At 44.2% G+C, this 22,971-nt stretch overlaps 1 protein-coding gene across 6 annotated transcripts in view; it reads right to left on the reverse strand.

The window, feature by feature from the left end:
• Nucleotides 1–388: 388 nt before the first annotated feature.
• Nucleotides 389–22,971, reverse strand: part of RAPGEF2 (Rap guanine nucleotide exchange factor 2) — a 239,202-nt gene continuing 216,619 nt past the window's right edge. For 3 of the 6 annotated variants that reach the window (XM_066573572.1, XM_066573577.1, XM_066573578.1), the window contains 13 exons: nt 20,555–20,712; nt 18,871–19,111; nt 18,110–18,493; nt 17,610–17,821; nt 17,386–17,509; nt 16,389–16,412; nt 15,181–15,404; nt 13,905–14,078; nt 10,383–10,535; nt 9,814–10,027; nt 6,378–6,937; nt 4,148–4,471; nt 389–2,119 (listed from right to left, as the gene is read on the reverse strand). In XM_066573572.1, coding sequence (XP_066429669.1) covers nt 2,094–2,119; nt 4,148–4,471; nt 6,378–6,937; nt 9,814–10,027; nt 10,383–10,535; nt 13,905–14,078; nt 15,181–15,404; nt 16,389–16,412; nt 17,386–17,509; nt 17,610–17,821; nt 18,110–18,493; nt 18,871–19,111; nt 20,555–20,712 — 2,818 coding nt within the window. In that variant the 3' untranslated portion in view covers nt 389–2,093. The remainder of the gene's footprint in view (nt 2,120–4,147; nt 4,472–6,377; nt 6,938–9,813; nt 10,028–10,382; nt 10,536–13,904; nt 14,079–15,180; nt 15,405–16,388; nt 16,413–17,385; nt 17,510–17,609; nt 17,822–18,109; nt 18,494–18,870; nt 19,112–20,554; nt 20,713–22,971) is intronic. The other 3 variants (XM_066573573.1, XM_066573574.1, XM_066573576.1) reach the window with 3 other exon arrangements.

The raw sequence follows: 22,971 nt of genomic DNA on the forward strand, positions 1-22,971 counted from the left end.
CCTTCTGTGTCAGTAAGTATATGGCCATTTTCAGTGATTGATTGTTTTTAGATTTCCCTTTCTGTGATGATTTACATCCTTTTTGTCCATTAACTTTGAATTTTGTTAATTGCCAAATCAACTATTAATAATTCTATTTTTAAAAGCATCCTTATGTTACAGCATTTCCCCCCACCTGCACAGTACTATAGTAACAGAATTGTACATTATGTCTCACATGGACTACGGTACCTTGCTATAATGCTTTGTTAGGACTCTCTGATTTCTCCAGAATTCCTGTAGTCCGACATCCAATTCAGAAAGACACGATCTGATAGTTTGGCATGCCACGACCTCACATACACGAGGGTGTCGCTCAACCAACCATTAGAGGAATCAAGTCACCAAAAACTGTTATAATATTTATTTATTCTCCAGCTTCATACAAACTGGATGTAGAAGCATAAACATAGTACATTTCTACCATTTTCAACAAAAATATAACCAATATGTACAATTATTGTATTAAAAATACAAAAGGGATACAGACTCTACCAATGTCTTTCTAAAAGACATACAGGTACAAGTAGTATCAAAAGCATGATGAAATCACCAGTTAGTTGTACATTCTGCACTTGACATCACAGAGCGAACTGAGGTTAGCAGTCCTAGAATCTACTGTTATATGATGCTTCCAACGCTTGTGCAATGTGAGATAGATCCGGCCTTCTGTCTGCTTCGACGCAGCAGGTCCATCACCTACATAAAAAAGCTGGCAAATAAATGCATATTACATGTAAAATTACATAGGCATAACTGACGAATGTGATATAGAGGGAAGGTAGACGAAAGCCATGATAGCAGGATAGAGAATCATTAAATAAAGCACTGTCGTCAATTAAACAGTGAAAAAAAAACACTGTCGATTTCTTTCCATGTTTACTTTAAAGTTGTATACATATTTATATATGTTTAACCACTGATCAATATGATCAGTTTAGATCAAATGGACAAAAAAAAAAAAAAAAGTTAAAATCATAATAATCCAAGAAGATCACAAAAAGTTCCTCACACAGGAGTATTCCTCGGATTGGCAGCCTTCAGGTATCCGGAGTCTGTGCAAAGGGAGAAGATGGCGATTTCAGTCATGAACGTGTAAAATAGCAGCTGTGAGCAGATGAATGCTACACATTAGCCTTCTCTACGAGTGCAGTATCCCAACAATGGCCTTTTACAAGTCCGCATTTCATAGACATGAATGTGCTGCATTGCTGGGGATAAGCCTAGATAATGACAATGGTTGTTGAATAGATTGGATTTTTTGTTTCTCGAGTCAGATGTTGGATGGAAAAAAAAAAAAAAAAAAAAAGTTACCGATTTGCTCAGTATTAACAACTAGTAGCATTAGTTGAATGTCCCAAGCTGCCATTACTTGAATAGAATCCAGTTCTTGTTTTCCCCCAATTAAAAATCTTTATATAAACATAAAAAAATAAGTCATAACTTAAGGTGTGAAATAACACTGTAAATATCCTGATGTAACAAACGCAAAGTGTGCCCCTTCCATGACAAAGGACTGTTCACGCCGCAGTCGTATTGTAACAGTATTGTAAACAGAACAAAACCAACTCTGTGTACAGAGACTATTGAAATGCAATCTCAGCTGAAGTTAAAAATGGCTGATCGAAGCACATGACTAGCCTGCCGGACAAACCGCGGACAAAGCTAGATAGAGAACGAAGAGTTAAAACCCAGATTTAAAAATAAAAAAAAAAATAAAATAAAATAAAAAGACACCATCCAGGCATGAAGAAGTGCAATAGAAGTCATTGCTGATGTGGTGACTGACAAGTTTGGAATGATACTGTGCAAGATTCAGCCAGCTCCCATCAGACCGCAGCTCCCTGCACAGTCTCTCTCAAGCATCACGGCTCGGAGGGGACAGAAAGTGCCATGGTGATGTCTTCACAGTATTTCACATGCCAGGGAGTAGAACAGAAGGATATTAGATGCCCGCTGCTGCTTATAAGGCAGAGGAGACTCCAGTCATACAGGGCATCCTCTTGTGCTCTCCATTGTAGGGGACTTATCCTAGACGGGACAAGCTCTGAACCTCATACAGCTGACACTTGCTCATCATCTGCAAGACCAAGAAGAAGGAAAGGTTAGAATGATATGACAGACAGAGGAAACCTCTTCCATGATACATCATCTCACAAATGATTGGAAAAAAGTATTATTTAAAGAGTATTTCAAGAGAGGTATAAATCTGCAGGTAGCGAGGGGGTAGGGAGGCGAGAACCCTCAAGCCCACAGGTTTAAGAATACCCATTACATTAAAAATATGATGTGTGGATAGGGGTTCCAAAATACCCTGTACATTTGTTTTAAGATTTCCTTACATCTTGTAGCAAAGTATACACCTATAAGGCTGGGTTCACACAGGACGGATTCCCGTCGGAAATCTCACGGTTTGACCGCAGCAAAAAACGCGAGATTTCCGGCGGGAGAACCGCCGCGGTTTAAGCCGCGGCGGCTTTGAAGCGGCCCGGCCGCTTGCTTTTCCGTTGTGGCCGGCACTGCCATAGAGGAGAGCGCGGCTGTGACATAAATAAACAAAAAAGAAAGGTAAATAGACATGCTCAATCTTTTGAAACCGCGGCTGCGGCCACCGCAGCCGCGGTTTCGGCCGGATTTACCGCAGCGGATTAGCTGAGAAATCTCATCCACATGGCTGGCTAATCCCGAGATTAGCGGCCACGGGCGGATTTGCCGTGGGCGGATCTGCTGCTGCAAAACTGCGGCAAATCAGCCCTGTGTGAACCCAGCCTAAGGAAGAGGAGAATAATAACACCTCTGCAGCGCCACCTACTTCAAATTAACAAGTCTGTAAAACAATGATTGGGAATAGGAAACCAAGCCAGAAAGCCATACACAGACAGCTTGGTTTCCCATTCCTGATCATTGTTTTACAGATATGTTATAGAGTTGTACATTGATTTGAAGGAATGCTGCCATGCAATAGGTGGCGCTGCAAAGGTATTGTTCCATCTTCCCTATTTACATAAATTACCCAGAGAAACATGCATGGCCTTATAAGTCTCCTAACTGCCCTCTCAGGCGTCTTCTCACACCCCTTCTGGATGCTATCTTTGGGGAGAGATGATCCCCCCCCCCCCCGACTCACTCACTCCCTAGGGGTCTTCACACATTTTTTGGGTGCTCTCCCTAAGAAGAGACGACACCCCTCTTGAACCTTGTAGCAAAGAATAACACTAATCCATATCATGCTGTAAGCTTGGGTATAATTAGACCCAAGACAGTGCTGGGATGTGCCCATAATACAACCTAAGGGGGAGCAGAATAAGCATGGAGGACATTATACAGCAGTAGTAAATCAATCACTGGGGTGAGGGAGCTGTACCACTCTCTGTGTGTGTCCCTCCACCCCTCCTCTCTCCATATACTTTTATGAACTGCAGCTAAAACCTGATCTGTTTGTGAAGGGCCTTCTGTGTATGGGTTTTATCAGTACATTCACAGTAAATGATCAGTGCAGGGGGAAGAGGAGCCCAATTAGTGGAGAAAGACATGTTTATGTAATAAAATATATGACAGAGCTTCTCATCTTTGCTTGTACTATTAAATTTATGGCTAAAATAAAAAAATGTAGTTACTTCTTAAGAGCCTTTTATGAGGACATAAATATTGTTTGTAGGGAGCACAACCCTTTGTGTCGTTTGTAATTCAAGCTCTACAGGAGAAAACACAAGCGTGTAGCAAAAACACTCAGCTTTCCCAGTCTATTACTACCAGCTATCCACATCTTATGTTACCATATATGTAACAACTAACTTGGACGTACAGCAGTGTTTCATAGCTTACTTAGAGTGAACATGTCACCAGTTTCATGCTGCTTGAACCTCGGGCAGATCTGCCCATTCGGCCCATGTATGTTTTATTCTGAAATGCTGTTGTGTTTCAGAAAGAATATACCTAGAAGTATTTTTTTTCCTTCTGAAACCGAGCAGCATTGCAGCATTTCAGATTGAAGCACACATGGCCGAATGGGCAGATCTGCCCCGGGTTCATGCTGCCTGTAGTTTGGTCAGTATGATCCTGGTGACAAGTTGACTTTAAGTACCATTAGAACTCCTAGGTCACTTACCATCATCTTTTGCAGGAACCCCCTGTGTTTGATATATAGCAAGCCGTGGGTCTGACTCATTTGGTTTATGCCATTGTGGCTTGTTAACCAGCTTGCCGCAAGGCTGATTATGAGAGGGTGGAGATGTAGCTGGCGCTCCGTCGCTGTCACTCCTCCTGGCCATCATCCTGGAGCGTTGTAGTGCTACGTTGTAATCTGGAGGCTTCCTAGATAATTGTGGGTGTCCATCAGCAAACTCTGCTATGGGAATTCCTACATATCCCGGTGGTGTTGGCGGTGGCTCTCTGTACCGACCTTCCTTCCGTGCTGTGGTAACACAATACACTACCATAAGAGACGATTATTGTCACAACAGAAACGAAACAAAGAAAATAAAACAAAGCAAAATGCAAAAACGCCAAGTCTTAAGCTATATAGTCACGTCTCTGGGTAATGACTACCTGATTATTATTGTCTGCAGTGTTGGTTGCCTCTGTCTTGGCTGTAGTAGGGCACAGCTATAAGTAATTACAGCTCAGCTGCAGAACAGGAAGTCTGAGGCGGCCTGAAATCCAGAAGCTAAGACTGCTATTCAGCCCCCCATGCTTTACATAGAAACACCTCCTGCTCAGAAAATAGGCCTGTCTGTATATAAGAGCAGCAGAAAATCAGTGCCGATTTCTACTTCAATCAGAACAGAATTACTATAAATTACAGACAACTAAAGGGCTCCATACACATCAGCCTAAAGTTAATGGGTGATTTCAGCCGAAATGATTGTGAAATGTGACAACGAACGATCCTTTTAGCTGACCGATGACAGATTGTCATAGTTTGAAAAGTCAGCCGAATTTGAAATTTTCATCTGTCTGTTGGCCATAAAAGATTGTTCGTTTTAACGAAAAATCTCACATTACAGAGTATCTTACTTTGACAGAATGGGCTCAAAAAAATCTTTTATCTGTCGCCCGCTGTCGTTGAACGGGTATGGCAAGTGTGATCAACTAGCGGCCAACATGGACTAAAATGTGCTTCTTCACCAGAAGATCGAACCATTGAGCAATCTGTGTTCAACCTACGTCTATCCAATATGTATGTCCAGATTAAATTCCCACCAAGATTAGGGATTTTCTTCACCTCCACTTTAAATTACAAATTTTTTTTAAATTCAGTTTGTTTTTGTGCACAGGGGCTTTTTCTGAAGTCCAGATAAAAGGTTCCATACTGTCCACCTTCCCTTCTCTCCAGCAGCACTTGTGTGCAGGTCCCAATTACTATCCCCATCACATACACAATGGCTGCTTTACAGGTAGAATTATCCCCTATGTGCGCAACAGGGGAGGTATTAAGGCTCAGGTTTGCTACGTCGGTCTTAAGCCAATGTGCGCTGCATTTATTAAGAGGCACGCTACTCTTCAACAATAATTAAGAGTAAACACGGCCAATGCTTGAACTACGATTGAAAATTAGTTTGTTTCTCATTTGTCTTTCATTACGGGCATCATCGCTTTTTTGCACTTCTTTGCATCTAAACTGCGATTGTTTAGTCATTCACATTCAACGTACGGTGAATGTGGACTAAGCAAGCGAACAAACAAAATCTAAAGAGATTTATCTGCCTGTATAAACTGTTCGCCAATCGAATTCTGTCATTGTTCGCTCCTGGGAACGATTTATCGCTCTGCGTAAAAAGAGCCTTTAGAAATTTGATGCACCTTGGATTGCCACGTGCGAAAAAATGTGGCAAAAGTGGCAACAAGTTGAAAAAAAAAAAGTTGCGTCTTGTTTTTAGTGCCAGATAATTAGTGCCGTGACTTGATGAATTCCCCCCTAATGTGTTTACTACTACAGATGAGTGAACGTGCTCGTTTAGGACAATTACTCGATCGGGCATCGCTTTTTTCAAGTAACTGCCTACTTGGACGAAAAGATTCGGGGGGTGGCGGGGTGGAGCAGGGGGGAACAGGGGGAGCTCTCTCTCTCTTTCACCCCGACTCCCCTCCGCAACCCCCCGAATCTTTTCGCCCGATCAGGCAGTTACTCGAAAAAAAGCGATGCTCGATCGAGTAATTGTCCTAAACGAGCACGTTCGCTCATCTCTATTTACTACCAATGCTCAGCTTTCACAGTCATGTGATAGTGTCACTTGACAACCCGTTCTTCGTTCCATCTTTTTACTATGCACACCAGTAGTCAGTGTCTGGGATCACATTTCCTAATAGATGAAACAAGTAAAACAAAAAGTTCTTACCAATAAGGCCCTTTGATGAAGATGCCGTTACTGCTATGTGTGTGGGCACAGGTGGAGCCTTAGCGTCCTCCGACATCTGGGATGGTAGGCTACTGGATTCTGCTTCAAGAGCAACATCTTTTCCACCTCTTCGCTTAATGGTGCCAGTGTCGCCCTCAGAGTCCTCACCCCAGTAGCCAGTGGATGACGCCCAGCTTGCTCTGGACTGTGCTTGATCTAAAGCCTCTCTTCCCTGATTGTGTCTGCCATACTTTGTGCTATGATCGGAAAACATGACCTGGTCTAAATGAGTCCCTGGCGGCCAATAAGCTGCTCCATCTGATGTACCATCATAATGAACATGACCAAATGGAAGAGTCTCCCAGCTCCTCTGATGAGGTATAGTCTGTATGTTGTCATGAGATCCGCTAGAGCAAGATGTCCAACTACCACGTCCGCTGTCCGCAGCATCCAGTGATGCCCTATCCCCTTGGTCTTGGGAGAGCTCCTCCATGCTGGGAGAGGACAGAACCGTTGCAGCAGCGTATAAGCCTCTAGTCTCGGCCAAATGTACATAAGGACTACAAAGAAGAAGAAAAAAAAAAAGTTAGTAAGGAAGCCATATCACTAACTCAACTGTGTGATCTTTAAGAATACAAAAAGTCAATCTATTCAAGAAACGATTAGTTTCGTTTCACGTTGCGCTAGCCAGTGAAGTTCCGGTATGTTTCCTGACAGATCCAATAAACCTCACTGACTTTAATGGAGTCCAACAGGGTTCTGGTATTTCTCAAGGCAGGAATAGCTCTGCAGACTGCGTGTTTCTGGATTTTAAAAATGCCAGAAAGCTTGAGAGAAACCATGAGGCAGACGGGAACAGAAGTCTAAAATGTATGGTAAGCGAACCAAAAAAAATAGCTTCAGGGTTATTACACAAGCAGCGCTAATGTAGAGCCTATTGCCGGGCTGCACCTGCAAGTTCATCCCAGCACTTATCTTTGGATAGTAGAGCTGTAGTCCCCAGCGCTCATGTACTCGGCCCATTAAAGGGGTTGTCCCGAGGCAAAAGTGACATTTTTTTTTTTCCCCAGTCCCCCTTCTAAATCAAAAATTACAATGTACATGTGTAAAGAAGATTTAAAGAAGGTTTCTACTCACCATTCTAGCATTTCATCAACTTCTAAAACTTCTTCCAAAGATGGCCGCCGGTCCTTTCCCAGGGAGGCACCGCGGTTTTCTCCCATGGTGCACCGCGGGTCTTCTCCCATGGTGCACCGTGGATGTCTTGCGTTCCACCGCCGATTACAGCCACCTAATTGGCTGATCGGCACCACGTGGCGGGGCGGAGCCACACGATGACGCGTAGAAGGGGGCGGAGCCAGAACGCCGCTCGTGCCCGGACCGACCAGAAGGGAGAAGACCCTTCTGCGCAAGCGCGTCTAATCGGGCGATTAGACGCTGAAATTAGACGGAGCCACCAGCAACGGAGTGGGTAAGTGAATAACTTCTGTATGGCTCATATTTAATGCACGATGTACATTACAAAGTGCATTATTATGGCCATACAGAAGTGTATAACCCCATTTGCTGCCGCAAGACAACCCCTTTAACCCTTCCCAATCCACTGTCTGACGTCTTCCAACATTTGGAGCTGTACAGGCTTCAGTCAGATGTCGGAAGACATCCGGCAGGGTATTCTTACTGTATATTACTGGCCGCTCTGTTGTCGGGGGCCTCTCCGGCATGTCACATACCGCAGTACTGGCTCTAGCCAGCAGATGGCGTCATTGTATAATGGTAGAAAGAGAAAGCCCCCTTGGAAACCCTGAATCCAAAATTGGATTGCAAAGGGTTAAGGTTAAGGAAAAGCACAAAATGTCTAATGGTATACAGGTATGAATGGTGAGTGAGAAACTTGCGGTAAGACTGGCTGCCGCTGGAAGGATAAAATGATTTTATTCACAGGAACATGTAAAAGGAAACTGAAAATCTAAATCAATTTCTTAGGCCTCCCTCACAGAAGGGTTTGCAGTAAACGCAGCGTTTCTCAATGCTGTGTTTACTGTGATTTCAGCAGCGTTGCCATCAGCACAGCTGATAACGCAGACAAGGAAGCTGGAAAGGAAAAAAAATACTCACCTATTAGGCACCATCCCTGCAGCCTTCCAGACGCTGGTCTGTGCCTGCAGAGCATCTCTTGCTGGTAACGGGGTTTCAAGACCATGCCTGCAGAAAGAGATTGCTCTAATTGTCTGAGCCGCAAGCCATTTATTCGTTGAATGGCTGTGATTGGTGCATCCAGCACTGGCTGTGATTGGCGCTGGATTAGCCCATAAGAGCAATCTCTTGCTGGAGGCGGGGTCTTCAAACCCTGTAAGTAGCAAAAGATCCTCTGACAAGTGCCGGGAGCCCTGGAAAACAGCGTCAGGGGCCCGATGGCGGCAGCTAGGCGAGTATAACTTCTTTTATGTGCCGTGTTTTCAGCAGCGCTGCTCAAACTGCCCATTCATTTCAATGGGCAAGGCAGGGCAGGAAACGGCCAAAAATAGGACATGCATCACTGTCAAAGGGAGTGTTTTACAGCGATTAGCGCAGCGCTGAAAAGGCAGGGCTAAAAGCTGTAAAAAACGTCTGTATGAGGGAGGCCTTAGTAAATACCGTATATACCGGCGTATAAGGCGACGGGGCGTATAAGACGACCCCCCAACGGTCACCTTATACGCCGGTATACAGTGGAGAAAAAAAAAAATTCATTACTCACCTTCCCCGGCGTTCTGTCGCGCTCCGGCAGGATGTCGCTCGCTCCTCGTCCCCGGCGCAGCATTGCTTTCTGAATGCGGGGCTTGAAATCCCCGCTTCCAGAAAGCTAATACACACGCCGGCAGCCATGACATCATTGAATGGCTGTGATTGGCTAAAACACACGTGGCTTCAGCCAATCACACTATTCAATGACATCATTGAATGGCTGTGATTGGCTAAAACACACGTGGCTTCAGCCAATCACACTATTCAATGACATCATTGAATGGGTGTGATTGCTAACACGTGCGCCTTCAGCCAATCACAGCCATTCAATGCTGTCATGGCTGCCGGCGTGTGTACTAGCTTTCTGGAAGCGGGGATTTCAAGCCCCGCATTCAGAAAGCAATGCTGCGCCGGGGACGAGGAGCGAGCGACATCCTGCCGGAGTGCGACAGAACGCCGGGGGGGGTGAGTAATGAAATTTTTTTTTTTACACTTTTTTTTTTTTTTTGTATTACCGGCGCATAAGACGACCCCCGACTTCAGACCCGATTTTTCGGGGTTCAAAAGTCGTCTTATACGCCGGTATATACGGTATGTAAACAGCAGCTTCAATTTCACAGATGTCACCTGCTGTGACCATTATACACATTTTATCTACCATCTGAAGCCAGTAATGTAACACATATGGATGAAAGACGTAGACAAATACCCTATGCTGGGATCTCCGTCCATCAGGACTCTCCTGTCAGGCCGTCCCACACCTAGGTTAGTCTCCACAATGCTCACGGAGTGCCTCTGCCGCCCGTCATGTAGGTGCATGCCGTCAAACGAGGAATTGCTAACGATACTGGAGCGGGAAGAGATCTCGCTGTGCCCAGAGTCAGAGAAGTTATCCACAGTGCCACTTGCTGCCATAGTGTAACCTGCAAAGTAAATCATTAACAAATGAAACCGTATTGAAGCTGTGCCCACACTGTATGGCCAACACTGGTGACCACTCATACTATTCATGTTTACAGGGACGTGTTCCATGGATAACGGGATGCTCATAAAGTGGAGGAAAACCCCCTAAAGTCATGAAGTGCTTTGATCAGCTTGCTATACTGAAGCTTGGCGTTAATGGTCTCGAAGAGAAGTTGAACACATGCTGAAGATGTAATTGCCCCTAATCGCTGATTCTCCTCCGTGTGTGGCTACAAACAACAGACAATGGTGCAGCTACACATCAGCGGTGAGGCCTTTGTACAGCATTGTTTTCTGAACATTTGGCCGTAGTACCTTTTCTAGGAGAGCTTTGTGGAGAGGTGGGTGGAGAAGAGAGCTGCGATGAAGCATTCGATAACGTGTCATCTGCCCCTTTCTTGTGGCGTTCTAAGCTTCCTTCTTCTGATAGCGAAAGAATTTTCTTTAACGCTTGTGGTGAGTTGATGCCTTTTAGAGAGGACATACATGAGTATGAAAGAACTTGATCTAATATTTTGGGGGAATGAGTGGGAGGCAGGTGGGGGGGGATGAGTGGGAGGCAGGTGGGGGGGGGGGATGAGTGGGAGGCAGGTGGGGGGGGGGGGATGAGTGGGAGGCAGGTGGGGGGGGATGAGTGGGAGGCAGGTGGGGGGGGATGAGTGGGAGGCAGGTGGGGGGGGATGAGTGGGAGGCAGGTGGGGGGGGGGGGATGAGTGGGAGGCAGGTGGGGGGGGATGAGTGGGAGGCAGGTGGGGGGGGATGAGTGGGAGGCAGGTGGGGGGGGATGAGTGGGAGGCAGGTGGGGGGGGGGGGATGAGTGGGAGGCAGGTGGGGGGGGGATGAGTGGGAGGCAGGTGGGGGGGGGATGAGTGGGAGGCAGGTGGGGGGGGGATGAGTGGGAGGCAGGTGGGGGGGGGATGAGTGGGAGGCAGGTGGGGGGGGGATGAGTGGGAGGGAGGTGGGGGGGTGAGTGGGGGGAGGTGGGGGGGTGAGTGGGGGGGTGGGGGGGAGGTGGGGGGGTGAGTGGGGGATGATGATTAGGGTGGATGAGTAGAGAGGTGGGTGGGATGATTGGGGGGATGAGTGGTGGAGGTGGGGGGATGAGTAAGGGAGATGGGGGATGCGGGGTGAGGGATGAGTGGGGAGGTGGGGGAGAAGGAGGGCTCAAGTCTGAAACAACCAAACTAAATAATTGCAATGTTACTTAAGGGGGTATTTTGGTTACGCAATGTTGCTGTCAAATGAATGTTGATCAAATGTTATTAAAGTTTGTAATGTGGTTCTACTTTGGATTGTGTCTATAGCTCTAAAAACCATCATCTTCTCCCGGAACTTCACAGGTGTTTATCCCAGATTGCTCCTGGATACGACCTGTAGGCATTCCAGCGCTATAAGTTAGGCTTACTCAACAAGAACGATCAGGCATGCCTTCTTTTTCTATTGAGTCCTTGGGACCAGATTTCTGACCAATAACAGGGCAGCGCTTAGTGAGGAAGCACACAGGAAGGAGGCACAGAGTAGGGGATTGTGCAAAATGTAGTTTCAAACTGCATGTCAGCAGGGATTCAGCGGCCGTCTTAGAAAACAGTGATGCCAGTAAACATCCGAAACGGAGGACAGAATAAGACTAATGGCTGTGCCATTTATACCCACAAGCATATACATGGCGCAAACACTATTCATATGTGGAACTTTTGAAAATTCACAACCGGAATACCCCTTTAAGGAAGATACATCTCTACTTTATTGTTTGAACAAATATAAAGAAACATACAGTGCTGAGGGAACTTCACTAAATTGGACCTAATAACGTTTCTGGATCCTAAACTTTACATATGTAACTACTGAGGTCAGGAGACACCCATTTTCACCGACTACTAATTCCTTAAAGAGAACCTGTCACCTGCCTCTAGCGCCATACACTAACTTACGGTGCTATTAGGTGAGGTGACGGGCAGCTGGGTGCTGTATTGGTTGTTCCCATGATTCCAGACGCTAAAGTCCGCGAGCTGGACGAAAATCTGACTCTCTTCAGAGTCCTATGTGTGCGCTCTCCCATAGACTTGTATAGGAGAGTGTACAAATGGGACTATGAAGAGAGACAGATTTTCGGTGGGCGAGTATAAAAATACAGCACCCGGCATCCTGCCACCTTCAGGCAGGTGACAGGTTCCCCTTAAATCAGCTTGCTCCGATGTTAGTTTTTCACCTCTCATTGTGGCATTAAGGAGGTGAGTCATGATGACAACCACTGTCTTACGGCAATGTTAGGACAAATTGACATCATAAAAAGGATCCACAACCTGGGGCTTCTATGTGGCAGAACAGAGGTCTGACGGAAGCGGCGCTTCTATGTATTATGTGATCGGACATTAATTTGAATGGCCAGCATGTACTCCTGCATCTCCCCTGCAGCAATACCTAGAGATCACTGGGGGGTTTAAAAACCTGCAGTGCGGTAGATAATACCCATTAAAGGGGTTTTCCAGGCATTTACTAGGTCATCAATAGTTTATCATCGGGTGTCCACCAATGGCCAATTAGCTGATCCTCCACCTTGCTATCAGTGTAGAGGGGTCAAATGTCCACGTTGGTGGTCAGGGCTGAAAGTATGATAGATGGCTTCATATCCATTGTAACCAATGGGAGCCATGCCTTTAACTAAACTTCCAGCTGTGACTGCAATGAGGGGCTGGAAGTGTAATAGAAGGCATCGCTCCCATTGATCTCAATGTGGATAGATCATCAATAGTAAAAGCCCAGAATACCTCTTTAAGGTGGAGTAAAGAAAATAATCTTCAAACCAAGAGTTCTTACCTAGCGATTAAGAAAACAGGCACTTGTCCATAATGGCACCTTACCATTCTAGTACATTATTGGGTTATACCCATCTCTGTCAATCATAGGCAAGATGGCAATAGCCCCCTCTATGTGGTGGCCAGAAGCAATCAAACAACCGAGTGGGCTATGCTATATTGTTTCCATATGCAGTAATGAATGGGAGTTACAGGAATAATGTAGCACAGTGAACTATGCTGGTCCTGCAACTTGGGAGCTGTGCTCGCTGTGTTACTTTTCACTTTATAGTACAGTTAAAGGGGCTGTCAAAGTGAAGGCAGCCCCTGTCAACAGGTCCCCCGTGCACCAAAATAAAAAAATTGGAGGTTACACACCTCTTTGCTTTCCCATTCGCCCCCTGCCACAGTCTCGGGTTCCTGCTGTCAGTTTACAGACAGCTGTGACGTCTTGTAAACCTGCAGTAGCAGTCAATGACAGCGCCCAGACATGATCCACGAGTGTTGTCACTGGCTGCTGCAGCTGGTTTGTAGACTGGCTCAGCATGCGGAGTGACGTCACAGGAAGACGGAGCCGGTGGTGGAGGACAAACGGAAGAGAGGTGGATAACTGCAGATTTTTTATATTAATGCATGGGGTACTTGTTGACAGGGGATTCCTTAACTGGGACAACCCCTTTAATTCCAAAGTACTGTACATATAACTGGGATTTAAATACAATATATTCACTTCTATGGGAGTTACAGATCCAGCATAGAACAACCCACTCTGTTTCCGTTCTATGGGCTGCCATATACAGCTAGGCCAGGGAGCTGAGTTCTTGAGATAGGTGCGGGTCCCAGTGGTTGGACCCATATCTATGAGACTTTTATGGCATATCCTGTGCACTCATCATAAAAGTCTGAGCTGGGAATATGCCCTTAAACCATGCTATTGTGTATGCGTTAGCACACATTTACTGACACCCAATTCTCAGAAAATAAATGATAGGCATGGGTTATTAAAGTCAAAATCAAATAAGAAAGAAAGAATTTCACTAACCGAAGGGAGGAAGATCCTTGACTGGCACCTTCTTCCTAGAAGGATAGAGAGACACAGCGGGCACCTGCAATGCCTGATTTGGCTTTAATGTCTGCTGCTGTTTCTGCTGCGTGGCTGCCCGCGGTGCTACTGGTGATGTGTCTGGTTTTCTCTTATCACAAGGTGTTTTTGGCACTTAAAAATAAAGGGTTAAAATATAATTTTAAAAAATGTACATAAAAACATCCCCACCCAATATCCACATCAATAAGGTGCCTATACATGGCCGACTGTTGGATGCATAAGAAACTATTATTCTGGTGCTTTCACACAGGAGCGATAGTCATTCTGTGAATGGAGGCCGAGTGCAGCGGAAATCTCTTCTGTCCGCCTGCCTCCATTCACGGCAACCAGGCAGTCACTAAAACAGTCACTAAAGGGGTTGTCTCGCGGCAGCAAGTGGGGTTATACACTTCTGTATGGCCATATTAATGCACTTTGTAATATACATCGTGCATTAATTATGAGCCATACAGAAGTTATTCACTTACCTGCTCCGTTGCTAGCGTCCCCGTCGCCATGGATCCGTCTAATTCTGATGTCTTCTGGCGTTTTTAGACGCGCTTGCGCAGAAGGGTCTTTTCTCTTCTGCTTGGTCCGGGCACGAGCGGCGTTCTGGCTCCGCCCCCTTCTACGTGTCATCGCGTAGCTCCGCCCCGTCACGTGTGCCGATTCCAGCCAATCAGGAGGCTGGAATCGGCAATGGACCGCACAGAGCCCACAGTGCACCATGGGAGAAGACCCACGGTGCATCGTGGGTGAAGATCCCGGCGGCCATCTTGGAGAAGGAAGAAGTAGGAAGAAGAAAGAAGTCGCAGAGCGGGGATTCGGGTAAGTAATATATATATTTTTTTTTTAATACATCCTTTGGGTTTGTCCTGCGCCGAACGGGGGGCCTATGCAAAAAAAAAAAAACACGCTTCGGCGCGAGACAACCCCTTTAAGTGACTCCTGTTTACACTCAATGAGGAATTGTTCACTAGTCCCTTTGTTTCAGCAAGCGGAATTAAAGAGACTAGTGGCTAATGAGGTCAGGCCGTGGGCGGGCGACTATTGCAGAAAATTGCTGTTTTCAGCAATAATCTAGGCGGTAATCGCTCCGTATAAAAAGGTACCTTGTGTCCGATGAAAGCAATTAACATGAAGTCCTTTCGCGGCACACATATGGTTAAATACTCAACAAGCCCATAAAACTACTTCCAAACGAGCAGATTTCCGTGTCTAACAGCCTGCTTACATGTATTTGTTGCTGGCTCACACTGCACCGACAGCGTCTGTAGGTTCTCTTCATCCATTTCAAGATCCAGATCGGACAAGTACTGCTTTACTTTACGAGCCATCTGTGCATCTTCATACAGTTTCTTGGCATTTAGGAATGAGCTGCGTCGTACTCGCTTTTTGTGACCGCCGGTCTGTGCCACATCAAGGACAGCTGCATTGGTACTACCCTGACTGAGTGACCTGCAGACAAAAGACCATTAATGATTAAATAACTCATTCTCTCTAGGATTTGAGGTCTAAAAATGCAGTCATGCAGGGGTCATATTTGGGGAATTTTTGCTCAACATGCCTCATTCCAGTAAGTCAAGCTAAAACTAGAAAACATCTAGATATCATAGTAAAAGAATCGACCTATTAAAAGTATTTCGCAATGCATTACCCGTAAGCCATCGCTACAGTAAGGGTCTCAAGGAACCTGATCCCAATCAATCCAATACTGGATAATGCAAAGCTGCTGCTTCCAACTACAAAGTGGAACTTGGCTATTCATTATATTAATAAAAATATAATAAAAAAAGCTCATGCAGCTAAAACGGTCTGGTTTTACTGCAGTTACTGGTGGTGAGCAAATTGGCGATGGATATTACAGTGTTAGCTACGTATGTTCTGTAGTCAGTAGAGTAGCTGGTTAGTGTATGAGGCGGTCCGGGTTGATGACCATGCAGCATGGATCTTTAACCGTTATTGAGGAGGATGAAGCAGTCTTGTCACTTTGAGTTACCCTTTGCATAATGTTTCACTTACCAAACTCATGAGACCAGAACATAACAACATTAGTATTTCATTTTGGCAGGACTGGTTGAAAATACGTGTGCGAGTAGATATATGTCAATTCAGCAACGACTCAGATACTCGCTGCCTTTAATTGAGATATCTGATTGCACAAATGTAGTTCTGCTTCTTATGAAGCAATTGTGTGCCCTGAGTATAAGGGAAATCTCCTGGCATTGCAACAATGTAAATGTTTCACTCGTACATAGGAGTAATCTAGAAAGTGTGACACTGTTACTTTGAGGGACCAGAATCGGTTAAGTAAATCATCAGTCTGCTGGCAAGAGGGTTAAAAGGTAACAAAAAGCGAAAAGCAAAAGAAAGGAAATAATGCAAATGGGTAGAATGGAAATAATACGTGGCAGTGGGCAACATGGTCACCAACAAACTCACCCCAAACTTCTCCACTTCTTCTTCCTGCAAGTGAGAGCCATGGAGGGAGAAGCAAGTGTATAGAAAGAAACAGGGAGAAAAAAGGGAGAAAGAAAGATCACAAGCTCAGAAAGAAAGGCCCAAGACCACAAGACACGACACACAGGAAGCCAACTGACATTTCTGAATGGCACACATTGGGGGGGGGGTTCAGTTGTGGTTTTAATACCCCGATGTTCCCTAGCACAAGATACACACAAACCCAATCTGCTCCAATTATTTCTATATGGATATAAAGCTTTTGAAAAATCTAACTAGATCATACTGAACGTTTATGACATATAAGACCAAGTCAAATAAATGTCATCATAAGCTCCAAAAAAACTGTTTGAGGGTGTCATAACACATTGCTGAATTGGTGCAGATCTGCAGTAGATTACACCCCTTTAACACTTTCCAATCCACAGTCCGACGTCTGAAGACATTCTGATTGAAGGATGTACAGCTCAGATGTCAGAATACGTCCGGCAGGGTATTCTTACTGTTTATTACTGGCCGCTCTGTTGTCGGGGGGCCTCTCTAGCATGTCACATACCACAGTACTGGCTCTAGCCAGTAGATGGTGCCATTGTATAATGGCAGAAAGAGAAAGCCCCGTAGGAAACCCTGAATCCACAATTGGATTGCAAAGGGTTAATTTAAATACAGTTGAAAAGGGTGAAATCTGCAACAGATCTGCAACAAATCAGCAATGTGTGGACACCAAAAACGTATTCTAAAAAATTCACAGATTCAGAAATGCTTAACTGTGCTGAGAAAGCAGAAGCACCTGCAAACTCCATAACGCTGGCAAGGATAGAAGTTTATTTCTAAGTATCAAAAGCCTGATTATATATATTTTGCCAGCAACTACGGTATTCTAGAACGCAGTAGCCGTGTAATATGCGACTTGAGAAATACATTTTACATATTTTAAATCAAGAAGAAAAAAAAAGAATCTCAGAAAACATAAGCACACCTTGTACGGAACATCAGGGCAGGGTCCATGTTAACTGAGGCCATTCTACCAACATGGCGAATTTCCTTTGCGATCATCCTCAGTTTCTCAAAATTTACCAAACCTTCCACTTTTGAGTCATTGCCTAGATGGGGGGGGGGGGGGGGGAAGAATCATTTTAGTTATAAAGATTCCAGAAAGATTTTTTACAAAGCAGGTAAACTGAAATGTAATACTATGATCACCTTCATGTAGGAAAGTAAGGTCTTTCTTAATAACAGGAAAGAGAGGGATGATGGGAGGTTGGAGGTTCTGGGAGTTCAGTACATTCCGATATTTTGCCATGTTCCTTGACGGGTCAAAGAGGTCTTGCAGATCTTGAAAAAGTTTTTCATATTTACTAGGAAGTTTTTCCCATGTTGTTCTAAGTCTTGACACTGGAGCCAAATTTAAGCCACTGGAATTAAATGAAGAGCAATGATAAGATTGGTCTACAAAGTCAAATATACAAGTTCATCAACAGAGCAGCAACTTCAGTACAGCAGTTTTTTTTTTCCCTTCCTCTGGATCAACAAGGGGGGTGGGGAGGTGGGAACAGGCTGAACTAAATGGACATAGTATGTTAGGCTGAAGCGAGACTATGTTACTATGTAGATCGTGTAACGTGAATGCTCAAAGCAGGGATGCATAGATTATCTGGGGCAATGCGGCTAACAATGGACTTCACATAAATCATTGATTTTACCTAATAATTGCAAACATAGAGTTGAAATTCTTGCATTCTCTACAGTGCAGCGCAATCTTGATAAAATGTTTGATGATCTTCATTCTCTTCAGTTGGTTAGTCTCCCTTAAAATTTCAGAAGCCACCCAAAAGGTTTCTTGGTTAATCACTTCTTCAAAGTTCTTGAGGTTGACGCAACCAGTTTTTGACTTCAGCTTGAACAGGTCATCAATGTACTCCGTTGGCTCGATGTTCCGAAAAAGCTCAAAATTCCTCATTGACAGTTGAGTTGCCACCTCAATAGTACTTAACTGCAGCAAAGAAATCTGACTTTCCCTTAACAAGTCTTGGGCATCTTCATCAGAACATAAGGTTTCTGTCTCCATGTTGTTTTTAAGATAATACCTGAAATTTAAAAACAAAAAAACCAAAGATCCAGTAACTACTGAATGGACTGAAGGTCTGCCTCACAATGGCAAAACAAAGCTTTAAAACACACAAGACAAAATGTAAAAGGATGCATTACAAAATATATACTATATACAATGACTAGATTGCAATTATGAGTTTATGCCACTAGGTGGCAGCATGATCTAAGACTGTTACACAGGATTACATCACCATGTGGGTAATTTAGCCAAGACTTCCCATCATACAATTGTGTTTCAGGTCTGTGCAGAGGGGCTAGTGCGAAAAAAAATCTAAACAGGTTCAGAATCAATTCAGAAGGAAAAACAGACAAGCTACAAAAGAAATCTGCATCGCCGCACGTCCAACCATACCTGCCACTGAGCTGTATTCTGTCGGCTAGCTTAGACAGCTGATCTGGGAGTCGCCTCTGCTTGATGACCCCTTCAGGAGTGACAGACACCTCACACAAAGAGTAAGCATCGGGCACGGCAGTCAGGGCAAACTCCCTGATGGCCTGAATTACCACCTCCTTTGCAGTGGTGTCTTTGCTGATCATTATATAGCGGCTTTGTTGGTCGGCCTTAAAGACTCGTAGCACTTGATCAGGGAGATCTGGGGGGAAAATGGACAATATAAGGCACAGAAAAATCTAACTGAATGACATTTCGTATTTTCAATACATCTGATATGCTTTAATAATATCAATATGTTTAATACATCATCTGTGTCATCCTGATCTTTGCTTTATTGGAGGAGTGACAAAACATTTGTGAGCATGCACTTACATGACTTAACCACTACATGGCAGAATAGATCTATAAGCTGCAAAATTCATGTTTTTGGTGGCGTGATGAGCATATTTCTCAAGTTAAATAGAAAAGTGATATTTTTTAACAAAAAAGAAAAAAATACAGTCAATTCTCTGCCATGGTGATACTGGCTGTATAATAAAATTAACAGGATGCATTCACTTAAAAAGGTAGAAGAGAGTGAGGTTTATACCCTTTTTAAAGATTCACTTTCAGTGGATGACATTACGTTTGGGTGGCTGTACCCAGTGAACTGCAAATATAATGTGACTAAATGCCATAATCTCAAATTCTGTGACTACAGAACGCTCCTACTAAGACAACCTGATTCAAGGGGCTGTCCAATTGTAAGCTATTAATGTCTATTCTAAGGAAAAGCTATCAATCGTAAACTAGAAGGGGTCTGCCACCCTGGACATCTGTTGATCAGCTATTCGCCAAGCAGACAGCTCCATTCCCACTGCAGTGGCCAGGCTTGGTATTGCAGGCTGTGCCCCTATTCACTTCAATGATAACTTTGCCTGCAATACCAATCCTGGCCACTGCAGTGGGAATGGAGCTGTCTTGCTTCCTATAGAAATCGGCTTCAGTGCATGAGCCTGCCGACCTGTCAAACAGTTGATCATCAGGAGTCCAGGGCAGACCCCTGCTAGTCTGCTGATAGTTTTTCCTAAGGATAGACTTTAATAAGTTTACCACTAGACAGCCCCTTTATAATTTACATATTCATGTAGCAGTCATCTAACCTAGCCTTCTATTAGTATGGATGTAAAAGAGGACAATACTAGCATAGTATAAAAGCATTAAATATCTAACTTTATGAACCCTAACTGCAAAAGTATCACAATTCGCCTAGGTTCAGACTAGAGGAAACTTTCTTGCACTTTTTGCAGCAAACACATTGCAAGATTATGTTTGAATATGGATTTTCTTGTGGGTTTGCCACATATTTCACATAACGCGGTAAAGGAATGAAAATACAAAACTCAGATTGCAATAGCAGATGATTAAAGCGGTGATAGAACCTGTAAGTGAGGGCATTACATTCTGTGACTAACTTACACATTTCTATTATTAAAACAGCTAAACATAGCATTAAATGTGGAAAAGTAAACACTGGCACAAGTTGGCAGCTGCCTGAAAGAGGCCTCTGCAATCAGCGCATGAAAATATATCGGCATCAGCCGCTCTTTAAGAATGGCACTGCTTAGCGATAAGTGGGCAGAAGGTGGCAGCGACTTCTCACCTGGGGTGGTGTTAAAGTCCAAGATGCGATGATGGGACTGCAGTAGATCTGGGTTGCTGGATGACAGCGTCCCGCTGACCGGGAGCGTGGCGGGCATGTGCTTGGTTTGCCTCAGACCAACAATGCTGTCATCTTGAGACTGACCGATTCCAATGTCACTGCAAACAAGAAGGGGATGTCAGCTTAGGAGACTTATCTACACCAGGAAAAGAACTAGAGCGTGATTGTTACACACGAGCATCACAAAGCTCTTCAGGCAGAAAATAGTCATAATACAAAAGACTGTGGGGGTAGATTTATTAAGACCGGCCTTTAAAATGCTGGTCTTAATACATTTCCCCCCATAGTATTTCCCTTGGTGCTCAATGCGCCTAACATATGAGGAGATGCATGCCTCTTCATATATCACGGTATATGGTGGCCACCCACATTTTTCAGAAAAGTGCCAAGGGTGGCACAAAAAGCTGAAGAGTCACACATTTCTACACAAATTCCCACTTGATCAAAAAATGTGCCACTGTTTTATGCCACAAACTGGCATAAAAGCTATTATGAATGTCCCCCTAAGTGTTTGTAAGGCTTCTAAAGCTTCGCCCTGGCACACCAAGGAATGGATTATGATGCAAAAGAAGGGTCTAGTGCCATTCTGTCTGACCAGAGGAGATAAATCTTGTTATTTGTATAGCGCCAACTTATTCCGCAGCGCTTATTACACACACTTACACACTTACACACTTACACACTTACACACTTACACACTTACACACACACTTACACACACACTTACACACACACACACACTACTCCTTTACCGACCTCGGAAGGCTGAGTCAACCGTGAGCCGGCTACCTGAACCATGTGGGCAATGAACCCCCAACCTTCAGGTCGCATTGGGAAAAAAAATGGTTGTACTTCTACGTTGGATATTTTGACGTATTCATAAAAATGGTGTCTCATAAGTCACCATGTAACCCTAGCCTTCTTGGGGTGTATGTGAAAAAGCAGGCTGTGTAACTCAAATGATAAAGAGAAACATTACATCAATAGAATTCTATACAACACGGCCCTTCTGGTGAATGCTATGGATTCTACTCCTATAACTATTATGGATGCATGTACGGCTCCATTCATATTAGACTTGGATCCAATGGAGCATCATGGCTTCTTTCATAAGCCAAATCACAAATATGAACAGAGCCAAAGTATTTGTACTCCTCTAAACACAACATATTATCCATTCCAACAACCAGTAATCATATTGCCAACACCAAATGTTTGGCAAGATGAACATTGCCAAGGACCCTGTGACGGTGCACTGTTGGGGGACGGTATGCCATAACACCCACTCCCTGCTCTGTGATACTGCTTAGTAGAAAGTAAAATGTCAGTGAACTTCAAGAGGTAATTGTGTTTTCACCTGACACTCAGGAGAATCGCTAAGGGGGAGTACAAATCCCGTCAAGTGTAAATTTCTCCATATCTATTTAGACAGCCACAAATTAATGTCAAACAGAAGGATAATGGGGCTGTGCGAGTTCAGTGATACCGATAGCAGAATGGGGGAAAAGAAAACCTGGGCTGAATGCCTCTTAATTCAGTCCATGCCCGGGTATATGCTGCTATTATGTTGTCGCTATACGTTATCAGCAATCCACGGTTCTTCTATCTCCTGATACACTGCATCCCTCTGTAGCCAGCAGCAGCATAGCCAGGAGGCATGTGTGCTCAGGAGAAATACCGGATTCCTAGGTGCCTGACAAGTAATCGGTATTTCCCACTGATTAATTCATTTAAGAAAAAAAACTGGATTACACAAATCTTAATTCCAGAAGCTTTTGTAGTCAGAGAAAACAATGAGATTGGGAGAGGCTCAGAGGTTCACAGGAAAAGCCATTCCTGGTCCCTCTGAAGCCCGCCTTACAATGGTATTGAGAAAGCCCTTCCACTGTACAATGAACTTTATATGACTTGAGGACTTAGAACAGCAAGTACTTGTACTAGGGTGTGCTCTATCATCACAGGCTCCAAGCCTTAAGATACTTCATAGCTCTGGGTGCATCGAACTATGGCAGTTCGCTACATTTCAAGCTCTTAAAAGGACCCTTTCACACAATGTCTGAGAGCTCTAAGAGCCGTTCTTAGAAGACAGACGGCTTACGAGTCTGAGAAAATCATACTGTAGGTTAGAAGGATACTAATAATAACAATTATGCTGCTATCACTTTAATGAGAGATGTCCTTGTCATCAAGAGCTCATACAGTCCGGCGCTTCACTTTACTGCTCTTTGACATGGAGAATATGATACAAAGTATATATGCTGTATCTTCTACAATGATAAACATGCTTTTAACATACAAATGTATATATTTCCTATGGTAGAATACAAAACATTTTTTATGAACTCTGAATAAGCTCT

This window comes from Eleutherodactylus coqui, chromosome 7, assembly GCF_035609145.1.
Source record: "Eleutherodactylus coqui strain aEleCoq1 chromosome 7, aEleCoq1.hap1, whole genome shotgun sequence".
NCBI lineage: Eukaryota > Metazoa > Chordata > Amphibia > Anura > Eleutherodactylidae > Eleutherodactylus > Eleutherodactylus coqui.